Genomic DNA, 24,314 nt, shown 5'->3' on the forward strand with positions numbered 1-24,314 from the left:
CTCCAGGTACTGCCCAGTTTAGCAGCTCTACTTGTAATGTGCTTGTGGGCAGAGTTTATGTGTTTAGTCCCACTTTAATGTTTATGTTTGAAAGACCATTTGAATAGATTTTCTTTAGTATTTTTCTGGTTAACAAATAATGAAACTAATGTGATTGCACCACAGCATGTCCACTGGAGAAGCATGGAACTAAAGCATTTGAACTTAACAAGAGCAGCTTGAGAGTCTTTTAGAGCCAACACGGTATTTTTATGCCTCTTTCTTCTACAAGTTTTTGTTGGATAAAGTCTTAAACAGTTTCAGACCCCTGGAGCGGCTGTAGAGAAACGATATGAGGACAATTTACACTTTGAGTAATGACTTAAAGGAGACATATTATGCAAATTCAACTTTAATGAGCTTTTAAACTTGTTAAACTTGCCTCCTCATCATTAGCTCACTCAAAGTTGTATTCTGATTGATTCATGAAAGTTTGAGTAATCCTGTAATTGTCCTGTATTTGAGGCTTGATGCTCAGAAAATTCCTATTTTCACTTACCCCCTGTCCACGCCCACAGCTCTGTACTTTGTTATCTGTCAGTTAGCTATCAGTTATTTGAAATACCAATATTACAGTTTATAATGAATAAAAAGTTAAATCTACTGATCTACTTATGTTATAGTCACATACTTAAGTACTCAAAAACAGCAAAATATGTCTTCTTTAATATTTGTCTTGTCATATAATTAAAGCAGACCATGACTGAATGCATCTTGTAAAGCATGTCTCCTGTGAATGATAAAACATGATGGAGTTGTTCTTAAAGGTCCTACATTACACGAAGTTGACTCTTGTGAGTCATGTTCTAATGCTGTTAGCTCTTCAAAAACAAACCTGGAGTTGTGTTTTGTTTCATTCACATGTTTGAGTAACACTTTATTATTCATCTGTCTACATCTCCAAAACCCAAAATGCTCTGTTCCATCTTGTGATGTCATGAAGTGGTAGTTTTAAGTGAACAGCTCCTTTTACCTTTAGTTCAGTAGAGATTGGCAATTCCTGGGCTGAAATTATCCAAATGATTCTAGTGAAGGTGTATGGAGTTTAAAAACATAGTGGAGCACTTCCTGTATCACCACATGACATCACAAGGTGGAAAAAGTGTTTTCTGTTTTAGAGAAGAACTCTAAGAATATGCAGGGTTTGGGTGTTAAACATGTGTGAAAGAAACAAAACACAACCCCAGGTCTGTTTGTGATGAGGAAACAACATTATAACATAGATCAGACAATAGTGTAATATGGGTCCTTTAAAATTCTCACCTGTGTGCAATAGCATGTTAAAGGTCCCGTCAGTGATTATTATTTATATAGTATTTGAGCAGAATTTTTCTTGCCCAGTACAGATATATCTGTGCTGTCTGCATCTAATTATTAAGCGTTTTCTTGTCTGAGAATCAGGAAGTGTGTCGTTAGCATGGTAGTTTTTGTTAGAAAACCTCCGCTCTGGCCTCTGAAAGCTGTGAAAATTGCTTATAAAATCACCGTGAATAATTAAGATGCTTAGAATGCATAAGGTCAGTGAGGAATAACTTCAGACCACTGCAAACCGTTTAAAATGAACTACTTATGTTTTTTTTGTTAAAAATCAAGTACAGTGCCTTTAAATGGAACAAAATAATACAGTGCTCTGAAGCCAGCATGTTTTATAAGAGGCCTGACCCAACCTGGTAATGACAAACATGAGTGCAGTGCGCTACATTTGAACAAAGGAACAACCTTGTGCACACTCAAATGTATTCGGGCTGAGAGAGTGAATAGTGGAAACACAGGGGTTTACAGCACCTGCTCTTACTGTTTATTCTGAAAAATCCGCAACCCAGAGAGATCTTAGCTTAGTTTTGTAACACTCATTTTAATGTTGTCTATTTTGGGCTGAGAAAACAAAGTGGTCCTACAGCTCATTAACTGTATTACATTACACAGATGACCTTTGGTTCAGCAGAGACGACTCTAATACAACTCCCACACACTGTAAGCATGCGAGCGCCAACAAGCCACTGATTTCAATTTGCACAAAGCACTAAAGGCAACAGACAAAGCCAAACCACCTACGCATCCATACAGTCTATCTATATCTGCATAATTCAATGTAGGATTATAGCTTGTGTGGTTGTGGTAAGTGAAGATAGTAACGCACCCTCTACTCGATCAATTTTTGAATTATTTAGTTGATATAGACATAGTAATTAACAACACAATAGGAGATGTGTTTGTCTTGTTGACATCAACTGTATCTATTGTATTGTCTGAAAAAAAGAACCCAAGTTGTTAATGCTAAGAATAATAATTGCATTCAATGAACCAGATGTATTGTTTTTATAGCAAAATATGATCATTTCCAACACCTGTTTATAGGAGGCGTTCAGAGCAGTTCTGACAGTATACAAAATTTTAAATTAGCTTAAATAGGTGTATTACATTATTAATAACTAGCAGTAGCAAATAGCATTAACAGTCCATTCCAGTAGACTTTAAAATAATATCACTCCACTAAGTTTGAGTAGTTTTAAGCAAATTACCACATAACATCAAATATTAATAATCATAATTAAATACTGTCATAGTACTATAGAACTGGGTATTGAATATCTAAACATTCAGAGAGATACATCTGCCAAAATTCAATTCTGTCAGGGGACAAAAAGGTTTTTGAGTGAAGACGTTTGGCTGGTCATCCAAGTTGCTTCTATTGTTCTGATGAGATAACTGGTGGACACTGCCTTATATATATCTGAACTAGACTGAAAACTAACACACCTTTTTGCTTACAGTTTCTGTTTGTTGGCTAGTTTTAATGAGCTACAGTAAGTGTGAACTGTGTCTGAGTCATATTTTGCATAATTGTTCAAGCCCCTAATGGTTGCTCTCACACCTATTAGCATACTGGCTAGCACTATTGTTTTCCTTGTTTAGATTTAGGTCTGAGGATGGAATTTAGTCCAAAATATGACTCAGGCACAGCTCTCAGTGTAGTGTGGTGTAGTTTATTATTGATCATACTTGACTGAGGGATTACACATCTGCAAAATAATGTTAAAAAGAGCAGTGGAATAACCCAATGCACACGCTACATTTAGTATTTAGTGTCTCCATCGCTTTAACATTGGACTAAATGAAAATTCCAAGATGAATGACACAATCACAAGCTTAATACAGTTTCTTTTTCATTACAGAGAAAGCATACGTTTCCATCATTAACTCAGTTTCAGTACTTAATAGTTTGTTTGTTTGTTTGTTTTTTAATAAAGGTAAAGATAAAAATACAACTAGCCCTCAAGCCTTTTTTTTCTCAGCCCTCAGGCATTACTGTTGCCTTGGATTTAAAATGCACACTTCTCCAATACTTTATGAAGATATGAGTCCGGTCACCATGGAATCTCCCTGAGTTCAGATGGGCATGACTGGACAGGTGGATTAGCAGGGACTCGCATGGTCTGTCTGTATCAAAACAACTATGGCTGCTTATAAGAGAAAAATAAAGGAAAAAAAAATCCCAGAGGACTGAAAAACATGTTTGGTTCTGTCTCGAGACGTGACAGAGCGAGTGGGGACCAGACTGATAATCCTGTGTATAAAAAAATAGAGAGATATATCAGCCTGAACAAACATTACTATATCTCTGCCACTCCAGGGCTGTGTTTGTGAATGCAGATGAGGCCACAGTGGTGATGCTGACTCCTCCATACCTTTGATAACACTGAGCTTCCTTATTGATGTTTGTTACTTGTTTCAGGCGGAGATTGTGGGGCAGCTGAGTGGACAGATGGTTGATTTGGTCGGAGGGATGGTGGAGACCGTTGGAGAGGAGCCAGAGCCAGAGTCTGAGGGATTCACCGAACCACACGAAGAGGACGAGGAGCTGACCAAGGTACTGAAAACACAAGCGCATGACAATCAAACAGCAGCAAGTCAATTCAAAACAAAACAACAGAGCTAGTTTAAATGGATGATAGTAGCTCATTTAGTGAAGTGCTTGTCATGCTCTGAAGGTTGGTGGTTCAAATCCCACTCCAGGCATAAGTGCTGTTAATAGGGTGTCAGATCGCCTGGTTTATAGGTTTTCAGTGCAATTCCAGTTCCCACAAATGAATATTATTGTTGTCTCCCCAGGCAAGACACTTAAACCGCTGTACCCCGAGTGTGTGAATGTGTATGTGAATGTGTAGAGGTTCTTTGATGTAAAGCGCTTCGACTGCCTTGAAGGTAGAAAAGGGCTATATAAATATGACTAGTTACCATTAAATCCAAACTGACAGAACTAGAGGCCATACCTTATTCACTCGCTCTTGGTTCTTTCCATTCTTTTGCTGTTTTAACTCTACCTCCTGACCTTGAAAATGAGAATCTGTATATGATTTTCAAGGTTGCGTAAATGTTAATTAACAAAAGAAATCATGGCAATTCCCCTCCCCGAACCGCCACCTTAACGTGGTGGAGGGGTTTGAGCACCCGAATGATCCTGGGAGCTATGTTGTCGGGGGCTTCATGCCCCTGGTAGGGTCACCCATGGCAAACAGGTCCTCGGAGACGGGTCTGACTAAGAGCGGTTCAGAAGCCCTTCATGAATAGAGTAACAACGAGGCCAGTTACGTCGCCCGGACTGGCGTTACCGGGGCCCCACCCTGGAGCCAGGCCTGGGGTGGGTGCTCGGCAGCGAGCGCCTGGTGGCCGGGCCTTTCCCCACGGGGCCCGGTCGGGCCCAGCCCGAAGAAACGACGTGGGGCCGTCCTCCCGTGGACCCACCACCTGCGGGAGGAGCCATGAGGGGCGGGTGCAGCAGTCGAAGGCAGGGACCTCGACGACCGGATCTCCGGACATGGAGACTAGCTCTGGGGACATGGAATGTCACCTCGCTGGGGGGGAAGGAGCCTGAGCTTGTGCGGGAGGTTGAGCGTTACCGGCTAGATATAGTCGGCCTCACCTCCACGCACAGCTTGGGCTCTGGAACCCAACTTCTTGAGAGGGGTTTGACTCTCCATTTCTCTGGCGTTGCCCGCGGGGAGCGGCGGCGAGCTGGTGTGGGCTTGCTCATTGCCCCACAGCTCAGCCGCTGCGTGTTGGGGTTCACTCCGGTGAACGAGAGGGTCGCGTCCCTGCGCCTTCGGGTCGGGGACAGGTCTCTCACTGTTGTGTCGGCCTACGGGCCAAACAGCAGTGCAGAGTACCCGGCCTTCTTGGAGTCCCTGGGAGGGGTACTAGACAGTGCACCAACCGGGGACTCCGTTGTTCTCCTGGGGGACTTCAACGCCCATGTGGGTAACGACAGTGACACTTGGAGGGGCGTGATTGGGAGGAACGGCCTCCCCGATCTGAACCCGAGCGGTGTTTTGTTATTGGACTTCTGTGCTAGTCACAGCTTGTCCATAACAAACACCATGTTCGAGCACAAGGGTGTCCATCGGTGCACATGGCACCAGGACACTCTAGGTCGGAGGTCGATGATCGACTTTGTTGTCGTGTCATCTGACCTTCGACCACGTGTCTTGGACACTCGGGTGAAGAGAGGGGCTGAGCTGTCAACTGATCACCACCTGGTGGTGAGTTGGATCCGCTGGCGGAGGAGGAAGCCAGACAGACCTGGCAGGCCCAAGCGCATTGTGAGGGTCTGCTGGGAACGTCTGGCGGAGCCCTCTGTCAGGGGGGTCTTCAACTCCCACCTCCGGGAGAGCTTCTCCCTGATCCCGGGGGAGGTTGGAGACATGGACTCCGAGTGGTCCATGTTCTCCACCTCTATTGCCGATGTGGCTGCTCGTAGCTGTGGTCGTAAGGTCTGTGGTGCTTGTCGCGGCGGCAATCCCCGAACCCGGTGGTGGACACCGGAAGTAAGGGATGCCGTCAAGCTGAAGAAGGAGTCCTATCGAGCCTTGTTGGCTCGTGGGACTCCTGAGGCAGCTGATGAGTACAGGCGGGCCAAGCGTGCCGCGGCTCGGGCAGTCACAGAGGCAAAAACTCGGGGTTGGGAGGAGTTCGGGGAGGCCATGGAGGAGGACTATCGGACGGCCTCAAAGAGATTCTGGCAAACCGTCCGACGCCTCAGGAGGGGAAAGCAGTGCTTCACCAACACTGTTTACAGTGCGGGTGGAGAGCTGCTGACTTCGACTGGGGATGTTGTCGGGCGGTGGAAGGAATACTTTGAGGATCTCCTCAATCCCACTGTCACGTCTTCCGAGGAGGAAGCAGAAACTGGGGACCCAGAGGCGGACTCGTCCATCACCCTGGCTGAAGTCACTGAGGTGGTTGGCAAGCTCCTCGGTGGCAAGGCTCCGGGGGTGGACGAGATCCGTCCTGAGTACCTCAAGTCTCTGGATGTTGTGGGACTGTCTTGGCTGACACGTCTCTGCAACATCGCGTGGCGGTCGGGGACAGTACCTGTGGAATGGCAGACCGGGGTGGTGGTCCCTCTGTATAAGAAGGGGGACCGGAGGGTGTGTTCCAATTACAGGGGAATCACACTCCTCAGCCTTCCCGGTAAGGTCTATTCCAGGGTACTGGAGAGGAGAATCCGACCGATAGTCGAACCTCGGATTCAGGAGGAGCAGTGTGGTTTTCGTCCTGGTCGTGGAACACTGGACCAGCTCTATACTCTTCATCGGGTCCTCGAGGGTTCATGGGAGTTTGCCCAACCAGTCCACATGTGTTTTGTGGATTTGGAGAAGGCATTCGACCGTGTCCCTCGTGGTGTCCTTTGGGGGGTGCTCTGGGAGTATGGGGTCCGGGGCTCTTTGCTAAGGGCTGTCCGGTCCCTGTATGACCGGAGCAGGAGCTGTGTTCGCATTGCCGGCAGTAAGTCAGACCTGTTCCCGGTGCATGTTGGACTCCGCCAGGGCTGCCCTTTGTCACCGGTTCTGTTCATTATATTTATGGACAGAATTTCTAGGCGCAGCCAGGGGCCGGAGGGGGTCTGGTTTGGGAACCACAGGATTTCATCTCTGCTGTTTGCAGATGATGTTGTCCTGATGGCTTCTTCGAGCCAGGACCTGCAGCAGGCACTGGGGCGGTTTGCAGCCGAGTGTGAAGCGGCTGGGATGAGAATCAGCTCCTCCAAATCCGAGGCCATGGTTCTCGACCGGAAAAAGGTGGTTTGCTCTCTCCGGGTGGGTGGTGAGTCTCTGCCCCAAGTGGAGGAGTTCAAGTATCTCGGGGTCTTGTTCACGAGTGAGGGAAGGATGGAGCGGGAGATTGACAGGCGGATCGGTGCAGCGTCTGCAGTGATGCGGTCGCTGTATCGGTCCGTTGTGGTAAAGAAGGAGCTGAGCCGGAAGGCGAAGCTCTCGATTTACCGGTCAATCTACGTTCCTACCCTCACCTATGGTCATGAGCTTTGGGTAATGACCGAAAGGACAAGATCGCGGATACAAGCGGCTGAAATGGGCTTCCTCCGCAGAGTGGCCGGGCGCACCCTTAGGGATAGGGTGAGGAGCTCGGTCACACGGGAGGAGCTCGGAGTAGAGCCGCTGCTCCTACACGTTGAGAGGAACCAGCTGAGGTGGCTCGGGCATCTGCTCAGGATGCCTCCTGGACGCCTCCCTAGGGAGGTGTTCTGGGCATGTCCCACCGGGAGGAGGCCCCGGGGAAGACCCAGGACACGCTGGAGGGACTATGTCTCTCGGCTGGCCTGGGAACGCCTTGGGGTCCCACCGGAGGAGCTGGAGGACGTGTCCGGGGTGAGGGAAGTCTGGGAGTCCCTGCTTAGACTGCTGCCCCCGTGACCCGGCCCCGGATAAGCGGAAGAAAATGGATGGATGGATGGATCATGGCAATTCGTTAAGCTTCATTAATTAGAGTTTATTTAACGATTATTGTATATCTGTTACTAAATCACTAGACTCATTTAAGGCAATGTCAGAGTTACTTTTTTAAATGACCAAGCTGTTTTGTGTGGAATTTACATGGTCTTGACTTATTTATTTATGTGTATATTAAAGGCCCCATATTACATTATTTTCTAATGTTGTTTCCTCATCACAAACAGACCTGGAGTTGTGTTTTGTTTAAATCACACACATTTAACACACAAACCCTGCATATTTAGGCTGAGTTCTTCTCTCAAATGAAAAATCATCTGTTCCACTTTGTGATGTCATGTGATAATACAATTTTAAACACAATTTTAAACATTTCAATTTCAGCCCTAGGATTGCCAACTCTCTACTGAATTAAAGGTAAAAAGTAGCAGCTAAAACTACCACTTCATGACATCACAATGTATAATGGAACATTTTGAGCTTTGACGATGTAGACAAACTAATAATAGAGTCAGTTTTTACAACAAATATTAAGCTATACTACTATATTTATTGCTAAAGTGTGGGTTTATACTTGTTAATGGTAAAAGTCTTTAAATCCCATTGTTCCCTCTCGTTCTGTGGAGGTGCAGCAGATGTAGGAGGACAGATGGCTGTAGGATGGACGGAGCAGATTTACATATTTATGGAAATGTGGCCCGACTTTTGAACGAGTCCCAAAACATTATCTCAGTGTTTTTATTTTCTTTTGTTACATGATTTTTTTTGTAATGACATGATAAAGGTTAAATAACAATAAAAGGAATGATACAATTCTGTGATTGTACTGGACTGGGCTGAACGATTTGGGAAAAATATAGAACATTTAAGTGTTTCTGACTGGCATTGCGATTACGATTAGATTGGTGATTTATGTTTTAATAAAAGAATTCTGTTTAAAGTTCACATTTTAAATACGTTCAGAAAAAATAACAAAGACTGAAATAGCAATTGACAAACTAATACAAGAATCACATTTCAGAACATGTTTGTCTGACACCAAAGTGTGTATTTTGTTTATGACAGAAATATTAGTACTTCTTAAATTACAGCATTTGTGATTTGCTAATTGTGTCCATTCCACATGCGATTTGAATGCGACTAATCTTGCAGCCCTGGTACTAGAGGTGTTAAGGCTGTGAGACATTTCTAAAGAGATTCAGAAAAGCCTAAAGCAGAATCCAGTGATGGATACTGACAAGCAGCACTGTCAACCTGTCAACTGTTCTGAAACTGCTAATTAGGAGCTCATCATCGACGTGACACGTTTTGGCAGCACAAAATCTTACTTTGAGGTGCAGATGTTGTGGGAAAATAACCAAAACTGTAACACTGCATTGCACAGTAGAAAATATGCTGGTATGAGATAAATGTGTGGTATGTTTTAGACCACTGCATTGTGAGGATGCTGATTTGTTCTATTTGTGGAGGGTCTGTTCTGTCTGCTGGACACATTTCTGCATGAATATAGTGGCAAAACACATTCACTGTCAAAAATGATTATTGTACATTTGACAGAATTCATCCATCTATTCAATACAGCTCAAGTTTATTAATATAGCACATTAAAACAACTTGACCAAAATGCTTCATAGAAAAGCAATTGCTCTATGTGTTCGGCATTTGTCTATAGGGTTGTTAAGTGTGCATCAGCTGATTGAACATAATAAATTATAACTACATGATTTACTTGATGAATAAAGAACAAAAACTAAGCTAAAAATTGCTATGAAGTTGCTGGTGACATCATTACTTACTAATCCAATACCATAATATTAAACTGTATTATTTGCTTCCTCTCCCTGAAGACCCCATGAACCTCAGAGTTAAATAACCTATTAAGCATCCATTCTGCAGTTATTCCACCATGTTGAATTTGCCACAATACAAAACAGGAAAGAAATGAGCCGTGAATCAACTCCCGAAAATGCTGTGTCACTGTTGTTGAATTTTTGAGATGGTACTAATCAAGCTAAAGCTAAACTCCAGATGTTTCTCTATAAAAACAAAAAAACACAAACACAAGGTTATTATGGTGATTCAAATTAGGGCTGTTTGATTCATCTCAGTTGGCAGATGTCACAGGCTGCAGTTTGATCATTCTTAGAAACAAGGAGGTATAGTCCCTCATTCGTCCAGGACTGGTTCAAGTCACAAGTCTAGACAGTATCTACAGACTGAAATTGACTCCTGGTGGAGATTGAAACATCTTGATTTCAGCAACATTGTCCAGATGACTCTGTTTGAAACCTTTATTACCATAGACCAGGAGTTCCCAACCTTTTCAGATTTAAACCCCCAAATAACTGACTGACTCACGACCCCCACAGCAGAATGAAACTTACAGCAGTAATTTGACAAAAAGTGTTCACTCTGGTTCAAGATTGTTTGTTTGAACGGTTTAGTGTGGTATTTGATGTAACTTCACCGAAATATACTGATTTAAATCAAATATTAGACCGCATGCAGTATCATATTTTTTCTGAATTATATCTTGAAATCATCTTGCAAACCACAGATAAGTGCTTTGCAACACCCCAGAGGGTCCTGACTCCTGACTGTTGGGAACCACTGCCATATATAATTTAATACCCTCTGCAAAGAACAAAATACACTGTCTATATGGAGTTTTCTTACATAACCAGCTGCACCCGAACTTTCACCCTCTATCGACATGTTCTGAAGTCTATAATTTATTGTTTTTTTAAGTTTAGCAGTTCATATTTCTTTGTACTTTTAAATGTTAATGCTCCTGGATAGAGCTGCAAAATTGATTGCAACTGAATCGAGTCAAGCTGTTTTTGAAGTACCATAATTTCCTCTACAAACAACAAAATATCCAGTCTTATTTTGCATCAAATCCTGTAGTTTAGGTCTGTACAAACATGTTTGAAATGACATTCTTGTGTTTGTCAGTTCAGATTTCAGATGTTTTGTCAGTTCTTCTAGATGTGTTTAAAATGTGAACTTGGAGAAGAATCATATATAAAACATAAATAAAAAATCCAATGCTTGTCAGTTAGATATTTTGTCCCAAATCGCTCAGTCCTGCTCCTGAACAGGTTTTAAAATGTGCACTGTCCAATCACAACTGCAATAGCATATTTTCTACATTGATCCATCACAATTGTAACTCCACCTGCTTTACGTCTATCTCAGGTGGAGGAGGTGACTTTGGCGTTGGAGCCAGAGCCCTGCTCCTTGACCCCTTCGCCGCTGAGGGAAGACTTGCCTTCAACACGCGGCTCTAGCCCAGGACTTTCCAATCAGAGCGCAGAGACAGGTGGGACTATCCAATCAGAGCGCTCGCCTTTTGAACCTGTGCCGTGTGTCGTCCAATCGCTGGAGGAGAAGGACGAGGAGGCGGGAGATGGTTCGATTGTGGTTGTTGTGACTAACTAACTCAAAAATACAAACTCAACAAACTCAATGGAAATACATCAATAACCAATCAAGGTATTCTATTACAAACCTGAATCCTCCCAAGTATTTACCACCTGGAGCGAGTGAGAAGGCATTTTTGTTTTTTCGCTTAAGGATTATTGTTGGATTATGAGGACAATACTTTGCTACTGCTGCAAACGAGGATGTACAAAAATCTGGACCAAAGAGAATCGAACCCATGGACAAAAGACGCAGGTGGATTCTCAAAAAATGGACAGAGAAAATGGACGGGGCCTATAGTTATAACTAAATTCAGTGCAATACAACTTACAACCACTATGTACACAACTGGATGAGAGTCTAACAGCATCTGCAAATCACTGTGAGTGCTCAGACCAGCAGCTTTGAGTGTCAGGAAATTTAAGATCAAATTAAATATAAGATAAGGGTGATTGTTAATATTGTTACTCAACTGTCGGTGCGATATATTTTACACACTTTAATCAAATTGAAAATCTCATCAAAGATTATGTGACATTTCTAATTCCTGATTTTAGGCTTGTGCTAACTAGAACTTGCTTACATGTTAATTTTGTCCATTGGTTAAAATCTTCTAGGTCAGTTATTATAAATTAAAGTGGGACTAAACACCTAAACTCTGCCCAAGACCACATTTCAAATACAGCTGCTAAATTGGTCAACACCTGGAGGACTAAAGGGGAGAGTGAGGAGTGAGGAGGGGCAGGGTCTGTACATATAAGGAACAGTGTGATTGGTCTAACAGGTATCCACACTTGAAAAATCCGCCTCTGCAGCTAGCTGTTTGTAATCAGAAACACCTGGCTGTAATCAAGGCAGTCCTATGTGATGTCACATAGTACCTACTTAAAACTAGGTAAATTTGCCAAAAAAGGAATAGAAACACAAGATAAAGCTATTTAAACACCATATACACAGTTTATACGCAGCCAAAAGTTCATTTAGTGTTTAGCTCCACTTTAAAATGACTATCTGCGTAATCCATCAGTTGCCCAGGTGTGATCCATAGTAAAAGAAAAAATCAATTCTGTCAACTGGACAAAAAGTTTTAATTGAACAGTGCCAATGCTTTTAAAAGCAATCAGAAAATACTTTGCAGATATGAATCATTTATTTTCCAATTTTGGTGGGCATATCAGGGACAGATTAAAATCCAGGGTTTAGATGGTACAGTACAAGAACTACTTAAGACACTATGGTCTCTCAGTAGAATTTCATTATGTCTTTAGTTAGGGGTTAGGGGTTAGGGGTGAGGGGTGAGGGGTGAGGGGTTATGGTTAGGGATTAGGAGGGTTTCTTCTTTTGTCCAGATGAATGTTTTTATGTGCATTGTCTTTGACCACCACCAACACTCAGACACACCACACATTCATACACAGGCAATGTGGGTTAAGTGCCTTGCCTAAGGACACAACAACGATATTTTGCCCCTGGTGCCCCACTGTGGCACCTGATATTACCAGTGGTCTCCCACTACTACTGGTACTAACCAGGCCCAGCTCTGCTTAGCTTCTGAGATCTGATGAGACCAGGATTTGACCAGTGTTTGACCAGGTTTGTTTGATATAAACAAAACAATGAGGCAATACATTTAGAAATTGTATTGTTTAACCATTGTAAGGCTTAATCGGTGTTACCATGGTCCCAGTTCACTTTTAAATCTGATAACCTTTTGTCTGTCCATAGATGTTCAAAGCATTAGTTATTTGTTTTAGATGAAGCTAATCCCTCTTAACAGTAGTTCATATGTTCACCTATTGCCATGGTGATGCTCACAGCGTAGTGATATAGCGCAGTGATTAACGGTTGCCAGAACTACCTGTGCAGTTATACAAAAATAATGCACAGCAGTTAGCATTAGAATTCTCATTGACCATGGTATAATTTAAGATGTATCAAGGCTCTACATACTGTAGAATACATATAATCCACAGTGTTGTACCTGGATTCTAATGATGTCTCCTCTGATATCTGACACTCAGAGCTACAGCACTCGCACTCATTTGCAAAACCTTCTTTCTGGACACAACCAAAAGAAAGTGCATGCTCTGACAGTGACCCTCACAATATAACACAGTATACAAAGTAATAATATCACATTTCTTTTATAATAAAAGGAAAAGCCGATAAACAACCTGTATTTGTATGGCTGTAGGGCTGACTGGGTCTGTATAGAGTGTATGTTTGAATGAATGTAGCTCTGTTTGTCTCTTAAATATATATATTCTGGAAAAAACACTTGTCTTGGTGCTCTTCTGTTCCAATGACAAATACAGACATAAACAAGGCAGGTCATTAAAACACACACACACACACACAAAAACTAAGTAATAATCAGCTTTGTGGGAACTACGACAAGACCTGTAATTGTATTTAAAATCTATTTCTTATTTTATTATTTTTATTTTATATGAATCTTGTGTTTTAAGCATGTTTTTGAACTTAAAACGATCATGTACAGTCAGCATGTAGTTAGCTGACTATAGCTCTGGTTAGCCTCCACAATGCCTTTCAGCTATTAATATTTAAATTTTTCAAAAAGTCTATAGGAAAAATGAATGGAAAATGTACTTTTAGAACCAGAGCGAAGTGGGTGGGACTGTTGCGCTCCATGAAGTTAATGTCGTACCGTGAGTCCATGTTGGTAAGTATAGCATAGATCAAATGTAGTATTTTCCAATAATGTGGCGTGACATCCTCTAAACCATTCAATGCCCTTTTACAACAACAGAATCAGTCTAGCTTGACCATGATGAGTGAGGCTGTTTAAAGTGCTCTAGCCTCTCTGCTGTACAGCGTTTTGTGAAGGTTAAAGACTTTAGTTCAAATGATGTCTAGTTTCTTTGTAGTCATCAGTTTGGCCCAGAACACAACCCTCTGAAAAACCCCTCTCATTTATTAAACTGGGCCGAGGCTTCATCACTGCCTGAAGAGCCCTTGTTCGCTCCAGGGTTGTTATCCTTAAGAGCTCTGTGAAAACTTAAGATAAGGAGTCAGTGTCTGTCCTGTGTGTGATGGGGTGAGATTTTAAGGGCTATTTAAGGACTAATGAATCCTGTTTTGTGATGTAGGGTTCATGTTTTTTATCCCTCAGCGGCCAAATAAAATTCACTTGCCGAAAACATTTGGAAAATATTATTGTTAATTTGCACTAAACCGCTACCAGCTACAGAAACTGAACATCTGGGTATTACTCTTTGTTTAATGCACTGATTTCCAACCAATGCTCCCGACTTACCTTGAATAAGATGTAATTAAATTATTAACAAATATATCTGTGTAGACCCTCAGTTGTCCAGGTCTGATCCATAGCAAAACTGGACATCTAAAGCCTTTAACCTTCACAAAAAGCTGTGTGGCAGAGAATAGCAGAGGCTAGAGCACTTTAAACAGCTATTTTAAATAAGATGGGTTAAAATTACACCCTTGCAAACCCATTATGTTTATACGATTTCAACTTTGTTTGTGTGTAAGTAAGCAGAGGCAGTTAAGAGTGAAGAGTTTTGTGAATCTCGACTCATCAGCGGCTCATCAGATTAATGTGACTAATGACTTGAGTCATCAATACATCATAAGTACTCATGTATTTATTTTGTCATTATCATTGATTATATTGGCATTATAATACCAAATTAATCAAAAATAATGACAAATGTAATATATTTATATGGCCAAAAAAATAAAATCTCTTTTTAATTATTATTTTTTTTTTGCAAACAGAGACACAAAGTCAAAGCAGGGACCTGGCCTTTGTTCTGGCTCACCTGTGCTCCCTGGTTTTCTTCTGTCAGGCTTAAGCTGGCACACTATCAGCCTGTAGTGATGTAGACAGCATCTAATGGTAATATGTGAGGATAAAACAGGGCTGGGTCAGCCAGTCTAACTACAGAAGGTTTAAAGGGCCTGCACCTGATTTTAAAACACAACTCAGGGAAATGTTTTACTTTGAACTGTTAGCCCCGCCCACTCAATCCTTTCTGCTTCTGTGATATTGCACCATGACCAGAAACAACTGTCTGCTATAGTGTCATGTGGTTGGTTTTCCATGTTTCTAAGTAACAATCTGCCTGATTGGATGAAAAAAGAGACCCTGTAGCTTCTGTGTTAATTATTATCATTATTGCATCAGAAAATGCAAAGTAAAAGGAATAGGTTACATTTTACAGTCTCTTTTTTTCTTTTTTCTTGCTTTTTCTACATAAAACATGATGTAAAGAACATTTATCTTGACATGAATAAATTAAAGGCACAGGTCCTTTATAGAGTGATAGAGATCTGTCCTCTGTGTGTCCTCTCCACATCACACCTGATCATCAGGGCCAAGGGACTACAACTATTAGATCATTAAAATGTGCATATGCACTGGAGGCACTGGTTGGTTTAGACATTCCTATGGGAAAAACTTTGAAATATTCAGGATTCAGACAAAATAACTTTATTTAGCTGCATAGTTCACAGTTTGATAACAATACATTTCAAAATGCATTGATAAGTATCTAAACTGGAGCAAGAACATAGAAATACTAAAGGTTTAAAGACTTTTAAGGTGGCACCTGAGAAAGCTAACAAAAAACCCCAACACATTTTCAAGACACCCCCAACCCTGGATCCGCTAGTAAAACAAGGATAGAATTTTAAAATAAGTTTAGGTAGTTTCATAATTACTCTACCGGCCTAATGTGAGACATGAGATGGGGAAAGTAAAAATATATACATGAATAATGTGTGTGTATCACATGGAACATAATGATCTTGTGGCTTATGTCATGAGCTTTTGCTTCTTGATGAATGAAAATTGTTCAAAGCTCAAAAGATTTCAGTCTTTGTCATGGCTTTGGAGATTTGAGGGTAAGATTTGGAATAAGAATATCATTATCTATTGAATTACAAAATCATTTTCCTAAATACATAGTTTTTTGTTATATATTTCTCAATTTAAAAGCAGCCAGGATAAAATTACTTTTTAAAAATCAGGCTGGACTTGAAGCACTAAAGCCTTTTCAGTGCATTTAGAGAAAACGCAGCATTTCTCCAAGACAATTAACTCCACTTTACACCTATAATACTGTATAAGATTTGGAAATTTCATATAAAATTTAATTTTAATATTTTATTTTACAGTGCAGCTTTAAGTAAATCCTCTCAACCTATATTATATATATATTGTAATTTTCATTTAGACAAACTTGATATGTCTTTTGTCCCACAATAAGAAACAAAAACATGTTTATAATAAATATAAAATAACTATAAAAAACAGGAGACATCACATATTGGAGTCAGACTTGTGTTGTTTCGTCGTCGCTATCTCCCTCCTCTCTCACAAACAGTCTCTGCAGTGACCGGGGCATAGGCGAGGGCGGGGAGGAGGAGGCGGAGGAGGGGATGAAGAGTGGTGGAGGACGGACAAGTGGAGGAGAGGGCGGTGTACTACTATCGCTACTACTACTATTACTTCTACTTCTACTATAGTCTGCTACTATAGACTCTCTTTCTATCCACACCTCTGCTTCGTTCTCAGAGCTGTGGGGTTGGTGGTCCGGAGGAGAGGGGGTTGATAGTGGGGGTTGTGGGGGCACAGGGGGACAGGGGAAGGTGGTAGTGGCAGTGTTGGAGGAGGGGGAGTTGGGGCCAGAAGAAGAGGTGGAGCCCGGGTGGGATTTGGGGGCAGATTTGTGGCTCACGTCCCTGAAACTGGCCAGAGGAGGACGGAGGCGCACGCCAGAGCGAGTGGAGCCTTCGATGGCCTTCTGAAGCTACAGGATTGGGCAGGTGGAGGAGGGAGAGAGGGAGGGAGGAGCAGGTAGAGGAGGGAGAGAGGAAGGTAGGGTGGGAGCACGTGGAGGAGGGAGAAATGGAGGGAGGAAAAGATGGAGGGTTAGGGCAGGTGGAAGAGAGAGAAACGAAGAGAGGGTGGGGGCAGGCGAAGGAGGCAGAGGGGGAGGAAGGGTGGTGACAGGCAGAGGGAGTGTGGGGGCAAGTCGAAGAGGGAGTGAGGGAGGGTGGGGGCAGGGTAGAGGAGGGAGAGGGAGCAAGGGAGGAAGGCAGGCGGAGGAGGGAACGAGGGAGAGAGGGAGGGTGAGGGCAGGTGGAGGAGGAAAAGAGGGAAGGAGGGAGTGAAAAAGATAAGGAGTCAAAGAAGTGCACAGTGTAAAAGCAGATGGGAGAAGTGTAATCAAAAGAGAACAACGTAGACTCTACAGAGTGGAGCAGATTATCGAAATTCTGACATTTTGTGAACGTTGTTTTGAAGATATATATATAGTTTGTAATAAAACTGCTGCTAAAAGAGCTTTAAGTTGAAATCACAATTAATTCTACTGCCACAAATGTAGAAAAAGCAGAGACCAATGATTTGTGACACTTTAAATGGAAGTGGCTTTACTCCAGTTTTGTACGGTTGAACAGCTGCACACATCACTTTGAACACAAGTTAATTAATTGTATTTTCAAAGACAACATTTTTGTAACTGACTAGAGCATGTGATCATGATTCTCACTTTGATTAACCGCTCAGCCTTAAGTGATAGCAGAGGTTGGTACTTTCTTCTTACGTAAATGCTACTCTCAAAAGACTCTTTGTTAGACTTACTTCACAAGTGTCCCTTACCTCTTTCAGAGCGACCACTCCCACTAGTTTGCCGATACTGGTGACGTAGGCGTTGCTTAGTCCCAGCAGAGAGAACAGAGTGTGGGTCTGTAAACAGGAGGAATGTAAGAGTTTAACACAGCCTGACTCTAACTCAGAATTTAACATGAGATAAACAGCCTGACTTTAACCCAGAGCTTACAGGCTGAGCTCAGGTTAAACAAACTCCAAACTCTGAGTCACACAGATAATTGGCTTGGGGGCAGCAGGTGAAGCAGCAGTCTGAGCTGATGATGACGCAGAGGGACGTCAGCACAGAAATATAAAACTTCTCAAATTAGACAGTTTAGATATAACTAGCAAAACTAACTTCTGGTATTATTTTCTCAGTACAACAAGAAAATTATATTCTAGGTAATGGATATCAAGTTTAAAATACCTTTCAACTAGAGCCTAAGCCAAGATATTATAGGGATTACTGTATCTGAAGGGGACATATTAAGTGAAATTTCCTTATATGAGCTTTTTATTATGTTATGACAGAGTTACATCATTATCTTACTCAAAGTTTTATTTCAGTTGATTCATGCATGTTTGATCACACATCCCCACATACTGCTCTGTATTTACTTATTCATAAAATTCAGCCTCCACGTCATACATGTAGGTAAAAAAATCACATAACCGTTTTTAAACAATAAAAACATGTAAGTGAAGATCTGCTGCTTACTACAGTGTGAAATGCAACTATGGAGAGGTGGGGCTGTCAGTTCTGCAGTTTTGAACGGGATTCAAATGGTCCCATTTCTATTATTAAGCTGTTTTAAATCAATAGTGCCCTTTTGGCATAATCCTGATCTGTGTATGCTATGTTTTAATACTTAACACTGCCCAAAATACATAATACATCTTCTTGAAATTACTACTCTGAAAAGCAGAAGTTCTCTGAGTTTTGCAGTAAAACAGTTTTATCGGGTGTCTGTTAATTGTAACCTTGTGCAGCGACGTCCGCTCCACGAGCTGGAAAGGTGAAGGGTCCACTCGAATCTCATCGATTTCCATGGGCTTGTCCATCTCGGCCTCTTCCCACGCTTTTATCTGCAACAGAAGAACCAAGGTCACACACAGAAAACAACACAACACAATACAGCCCAAGCAGAAACTATGGACGACACCAGGGGCAGAATGCAGACAGTTTGAAAAGAAAGCATATGATTACATTTACATGATTTCAGCCTAAAGCAAAAGCTATTTATAGAATCCATTTGAATTTTCCATACAGTGTCAAGGCAGATGGCTTCAAGAGACAGAAGCAAAAATGGTAATACTGTTTATAATTAAGCTAACACTTCATTTTACACTACAGTTCTTTACACTTCATTACGTTAACTGCAACTATAATAAAATGTCACCCTAGTAACATGTAATAACACACTATAACAGGCCGTTACATAGCCCACTTTACAGATGATGTCACAACCTTAGACAAACAAACCGTTACATTACATTTTACATTTAAACATTGGAAAAACGAAATGTATATGAAAATGTTGACTGTAAATGAAAACATTACAAAATGTTAGAACTGGACAGGAGAAGGTTGTTTTGACAGGGGAGGATATACTGGCTTTATTTTAGCATTTATTTGTCTAAGGGTGTATCCCATAATACTTTGTGACGTGATGTCACAGTCTATATTTAGCAACGGTGAAAAGTGTTAGACTACCACCAAGGCATTAGTTTGACTTTTCAAAAGGATACATGTGGCCATACTGGAAAAAACAGAAACTACAAATTAGATTTATTTTACAAATGTCTTCTTCCATTTTTAACTTGAATGAACATTATTTAAGCTAAAGGACTAACCCACCATAAAACTATCCTTTTTTTTTTAAATACCCCCTTGAATTCTAAACAAAATAATTATAATGCTTAACATGTATTAAAAACAATTACTTTGCTGTCTTAGATACAGTTTGGTAAAACACAGTGTCCTTGATGGTTGCTCTTGTCCTGTGCAGACTTAAAATATCTGACACTTTTACCTCTTCATGAATTTTAGTGCTAAGCCTCGGTCCAAAGGCAAACGTCCAGAGCAATTTACAGAGAAATGCAACAGGCAACCGAGAAGCCGTCCAGGACAGACCAAAGACATTACACCATGGAGGACTTTGGGGTTTAAACTTATTTTACTCAGCAAAATTGAAACTACAACCAATGTTTATGAGATCATTTTCATTTTAGTGATTAAGAATGCCTAATTGACTCCAGGAGAAGTATGAAGTATTGATAACCTCAGCTTCTTTACTTGGGCTTCATGCCAAAAGTTTTGTTATAAACGACTGACCTCTTCTGGAGTCATGGTGTCGGCCAGAGGAGGAGGACTTGGCTCCTGGAGAAACAGACAGAAGACTGGTGTTATGATGTATACAACAGTACATATTAACATAACACATTTTAAGATAAACATATAGTTTACCTCAAAATATGAAATTCATTTTAAAATCAAAATTTAGCTTTCTGCATTTGGCTCAGTTATCCCGACTGATGAGCGAGTGCATATTACAAAAACTGCATTTTCAGGAACTAATTGGACAATGTTTTGTGACTTAAATGTCGTCAGATTTCAGCATTGTCTTCCTTTATTTAGGTCTAGATTTGAACATATTCTTTACAAATAATTTAAGGCATTTTTATTTTACCTCAACTTTCCCAACACTGAAGATAGTTGTTGAATATCACTTTTCTTTCCATTGAATATGTCATTATTTTCTCATATCAGCCACATGGCCCAGTGGGTAGATTACAGTATAACTGCTTATCATTTACTAAAACTTTTCTGTGCTTAAATAAGACATCTGCCTAATTGGAAACCAGCCCAGGCAGCTGTAGAACAGATATAGATGAACACACACAGAATGAACAAGTGTGAATCAATATTTGGGAACAGAATAACATTGCTGGCATCCTACAGATTTAATCTAATCTCAAAACTGACAAGGAATTGTTTGACCACAAATGGGAAGGTCAATGTCTCGTATCTGTATCTAGCTTTTTAAGCAGCGGGTGGTGTATTCCTCCCCAGCGTCTAGTTGATATGCAGCTTTATCAGATGTAAGAGCCGTGCTGCAAAACCAATCTCCAGACAGATGGGAACGAACTGAAAATATAATACAAAATCTATGAGTTGTGCAGGATTGGGCACTTGTATAACAGTAATCCTTTTTTTTACAATATGTTTCCAATGCCACTTGTCTACATATATTTTGCACCTTTATGTTTCACCAGTTGTGTGAATTTGCAGATCTGATAAGTTAGTATTTGTCCAAACAGAAAACCACAAAAAAAAAGAGTTGGCCCAGTACAAAATCATGGATAAATTTGATATCCTTCTTGTGAGTGGGACGGAGGTGGCTGTGTGAAACAGAGTGGGAGAATTATTAGCATCTGAATGAATCATGACACCAAGGAAAATGACTTGGTTACTCCAACAAAACCAGGTCTCACAGAGCAGAGAGAGGCTGTTTACAAAGACGTCACAATAGGGACAGGGAAGAGGAGTGTATACAACATCAATATTTTTTAAAAGGGTTGGATAGTTTACATAATTTCAAAATGACAGAACAAGAAGACATAAAATCAATAAGTATAAGTATAGAGATAAACTACATTTTCCTATGGACCAACTGTTCCAATGCTGCAAAAGATGTTATACATACACACACACACAAAAAACATCATTATTTATGGGTAGTTTACCTTTTTGAACAGAAACTATGTAGTGGTATTAGTCAGAGCAGCAATTGAACTCCCAACCCTCAGGTGAGTGGGCTGCCTACTCCACCACCTGTGCCATTGTTGTGCTTTGTAGTGTGAAACCTCATCTGTTACTTTATACTTGAAACCACAACCACAATTACATTAGATGGATTCAATTGAGCAAACAGCTTTTCTCATGTTGTGCTTTGAATATTTCTACATTCATTGTGCTGTTTCCTAAAGCAAAACCAAAGACTATAAATTCATTCAAAGCAACAACCAACAACAGATGCCTCATATTTGATCAGGACCAGACCTCCAAATACATGAACATATGCTTTGCTTGTGCCTGTTAAATCCTCTGATAAAATACCAAAGATGAGTGTTTGCTGAAGTGCTGGGCTGTTGGGCCCTTAAAAATCTTGTTGGGCCCTTAAAAATCATGAAATACAAAAGTACACAACCTAAACTCACAAGCGGTCACACGTCGGGTTTCAATGGTTTTTGGGGGGATTACATTGACTTGCATTTATTTCCAGGAGACTGAGCCTAACCATAACCATATTTTTTTATTCCCCACAATGTGATAAATACTTGCCTGCACTTGACGACAAACTAAAAAAAAAACTATTCCAGAGACTAAACTTGAACTATACCAAATTAAACCAGGACTAGAACAGGACAAATGTAGAAAGGTATGACAAATTAGAATATAAGGTCTATGGAAAACTGTAAAAGGAGTGAAAACGGATAAACCAGCCAAGTAGTCTTTTAAGCATGTAAGAGTAATATTTCTGCATTTTAGTTTTTGATTTTCCTCTCTCATTTTGGTGCAGAACAAGAACAAGTTTTTAGTGGACTGCAGAAAATATAATCTGATTATTATTGACGAGAGGACTTGTGCTACAGTGCTGTCAAAAGCCTCGATAAAACACGCCCCAGATGCCCAGTATAAAGTATAGAAGCCTATTTTTATCCTCCCTGGTGCCTGGTGCAGAGATGTAAATGTAGAGAGTCTCACACACCTGGGACTGGCCCTCGGTCTGTTTGGGTCTAGAGGCAAAGACACTGCTCAGCGCACTCCTCATCGACTGCAGAGGGCCCGTGTCTGAAACAGAGAGACAACAACACAACCCACAATAAGGATCAGTAAGAATAATATGCAATCTTGTATTTTTTATTTTTAAGCAAATTTAAATATTTTATTTCTGTTCTAATCATTTTTTGTGAATTGAAAAATTTTGATTATCCAAATTAGGGGCAATTTTGTCAAAACTGTGTAGCTGCCTATTTTTGGGAAGATAATGTTAATAAAAATATGATGCAACAAAGACGATATTTTTGAAATACTTGTAAATGTAAGTGTCTTCGTTGAGTTTAGTATTACACGAATATGACTGGAGAATTTGACACAGAAGTATAGAAATGTCACTTTGTACCCGTTTTAAATTCAAAGTGACTTATTCGTCCCTGAGGAAATTCATCGTGGACTCACAGGCTGCTACACAGACACTGAAAAAGGCAGACATTAAACTAATACAGTAATGAATCAGATCACACAGCAAGATTCTGTTCTTTTTACAATCAAGTTTTGGCATTTTGACAGTGTTCATTTTTCTGACAATATATTTGATATTCTAATTATAATCCTAAAAATGTTGATATGTATAAATACTATATTGCCAACTTCTACCCAACATAACTGTATTACTATATATATTCCAATGTTTCCCATTAATACAGGAGACTATGGTGGCCCCCCAAAGTCTAAAATTCTTCCCCATAGTCTAACAAACGTGGATGACACTGGCATAACAAAACTACACTTTGCTGCTCACTGATCAAACTGACAAAGACAAAATACAGGCAGTAAGTTAAATTTATACTACACAAATTGAATTATAAAAAACACTCGAGTCATTAGTTTGTTTCAGCCATGCAAATATCCAAAGGCGTGGTTTAAGACAGCTAATACTTAACTGTCATCTTTTGTTGCCTGGAAACAATTTTAATAGAGACGTACACACCATCTGCTTCAGAGAAAAGAATATTTATGCCAATCGTTCCTCCCCTCAGTAATCACAGCCCAGACCAGAGCTTGTTTTGGAGGAGATATGTGCAATTACGCTCAGACAACACCCGGTTTGAAAGAATAAAATGCAGTTGTCTGAAAGTGGGAGTCAAGGATAAGAGCAGAGCTGCAGGGTACAGACACGATGCTATTCCTGGCATAAATACAATACAGCATGACAATGTGGTTTCAAATGGAAAAGGCACCTTGGATGGTTAATTCTGACTTTTAAATATAACTTACCATCCTGTTTCAGAAGTCGGATTGTGTTTTGTTGAACCCCAGAGTCGTAGTCTACTTTCATTTGCAGAGCACAGGAGTCTGACGCTCTGATTGACAGTTTTATTCATTCATGTTTTGTTTTATTAATGTCTGCACCTTATAGTTTATTTTGGCAACATCACAGTAGCTTTTGCACCTCTGAAGATGTGAACCCTCTGCTTGTGTCTGTACTGTCTATGGTTGTATCTACTGAACTGACACTGACAGATATGACACTGCACTGTATGTTTTGCTCATATTGTTGCACTGGTTGTGAATGGTTGTGTATTCTTACTCTACAGTTACTCTACTGAATAGTTGAAACCCAAGATGGAGCACAATACACTTTATAAATGCCTTTTGTAGCTATAAATATTTATAAAGA

At 40.8% G+C, this 24,314-nt stretch overlaps 2 protein-coding genes across 2 annotated transcripts in view; one reads left to right on the forward strand and one right to left on the reverse strand.

The window, feature by feature from the left end:
- Positions 1 to 11,606, forward strand: part of LOC117378652 (protein FAM131B-like) — a 66,464-nt gene extending 54,858 nt beyond the window's left edge. The window contains exons 9-10 of the mRNA XM_055225358.1: positions 3,776 to 3,910; positions 10,986 to 11,606. Of these exons, the coding sequence (XP_055081333.1) occupies positions 3,776 to 3,910; positions 10,986 to 11,228 (378 nt within the window). The 3' untranslated portion in view covers positions 11,229 to 11,606. The remainder of the gene's footprint in view (positions 1 to 3,775; positions 3,911 to 10,985) is intronic.
- A 4,064-nt stretch (positions 11,607 to 15,670) lies between these two features.
- Positions 15,671 to 24,314, reverse strand: part of LOC117378313 (chloride channel protein 1-like) — a 41,190-nt gene continuing 32,546 nt past the window's right edge. The window contains exons 20-24 of the mRNA XM_033974902.2: positions 22,623 to 22,705; positions 20,186 to 20,230; positions 18,832 to 18,936; positions 17,860 to 17,946; positions 15,671 to 17,005 (exon numbers count right to left, since the gene is read on the reverse strand). Coding sequence (XP_033830793.1) covers positions 16,529 to 17,005; positions 17,860 to 17,946; positions 18,832 to 18,936; positions 20,186 to 20,230; positions 22,623 to 22,705 — 797 coding nt within the window. The 3' untranslated portion in view covers positions 15,671 to 16,528. The remainder of the gene's footprint in view (positions 17,006 to 17,859; positions 17,947 to 18,831; positions 18,937 to 20,185; positions 20,231 to 22,622; positions 22,706 to 24,314) is intronic.

Source organism: Periophthalmus magnuspinnatus, chromosome 11 (genome assembly GCF_009829125.3).
Source record: "Periophthalmus magnuspinnatus isolate fPerMag1 chromosome 11, fPerMag1.2.pri, whole genome shotgun sequence".
Taxonomy (NCBI): Eukaryota; Metazoa; Chordata; class Actinopteri; order Gobiiformes; family Gobiidae; genus Periophthalmus; species Periophthalmus magnuspinnatus.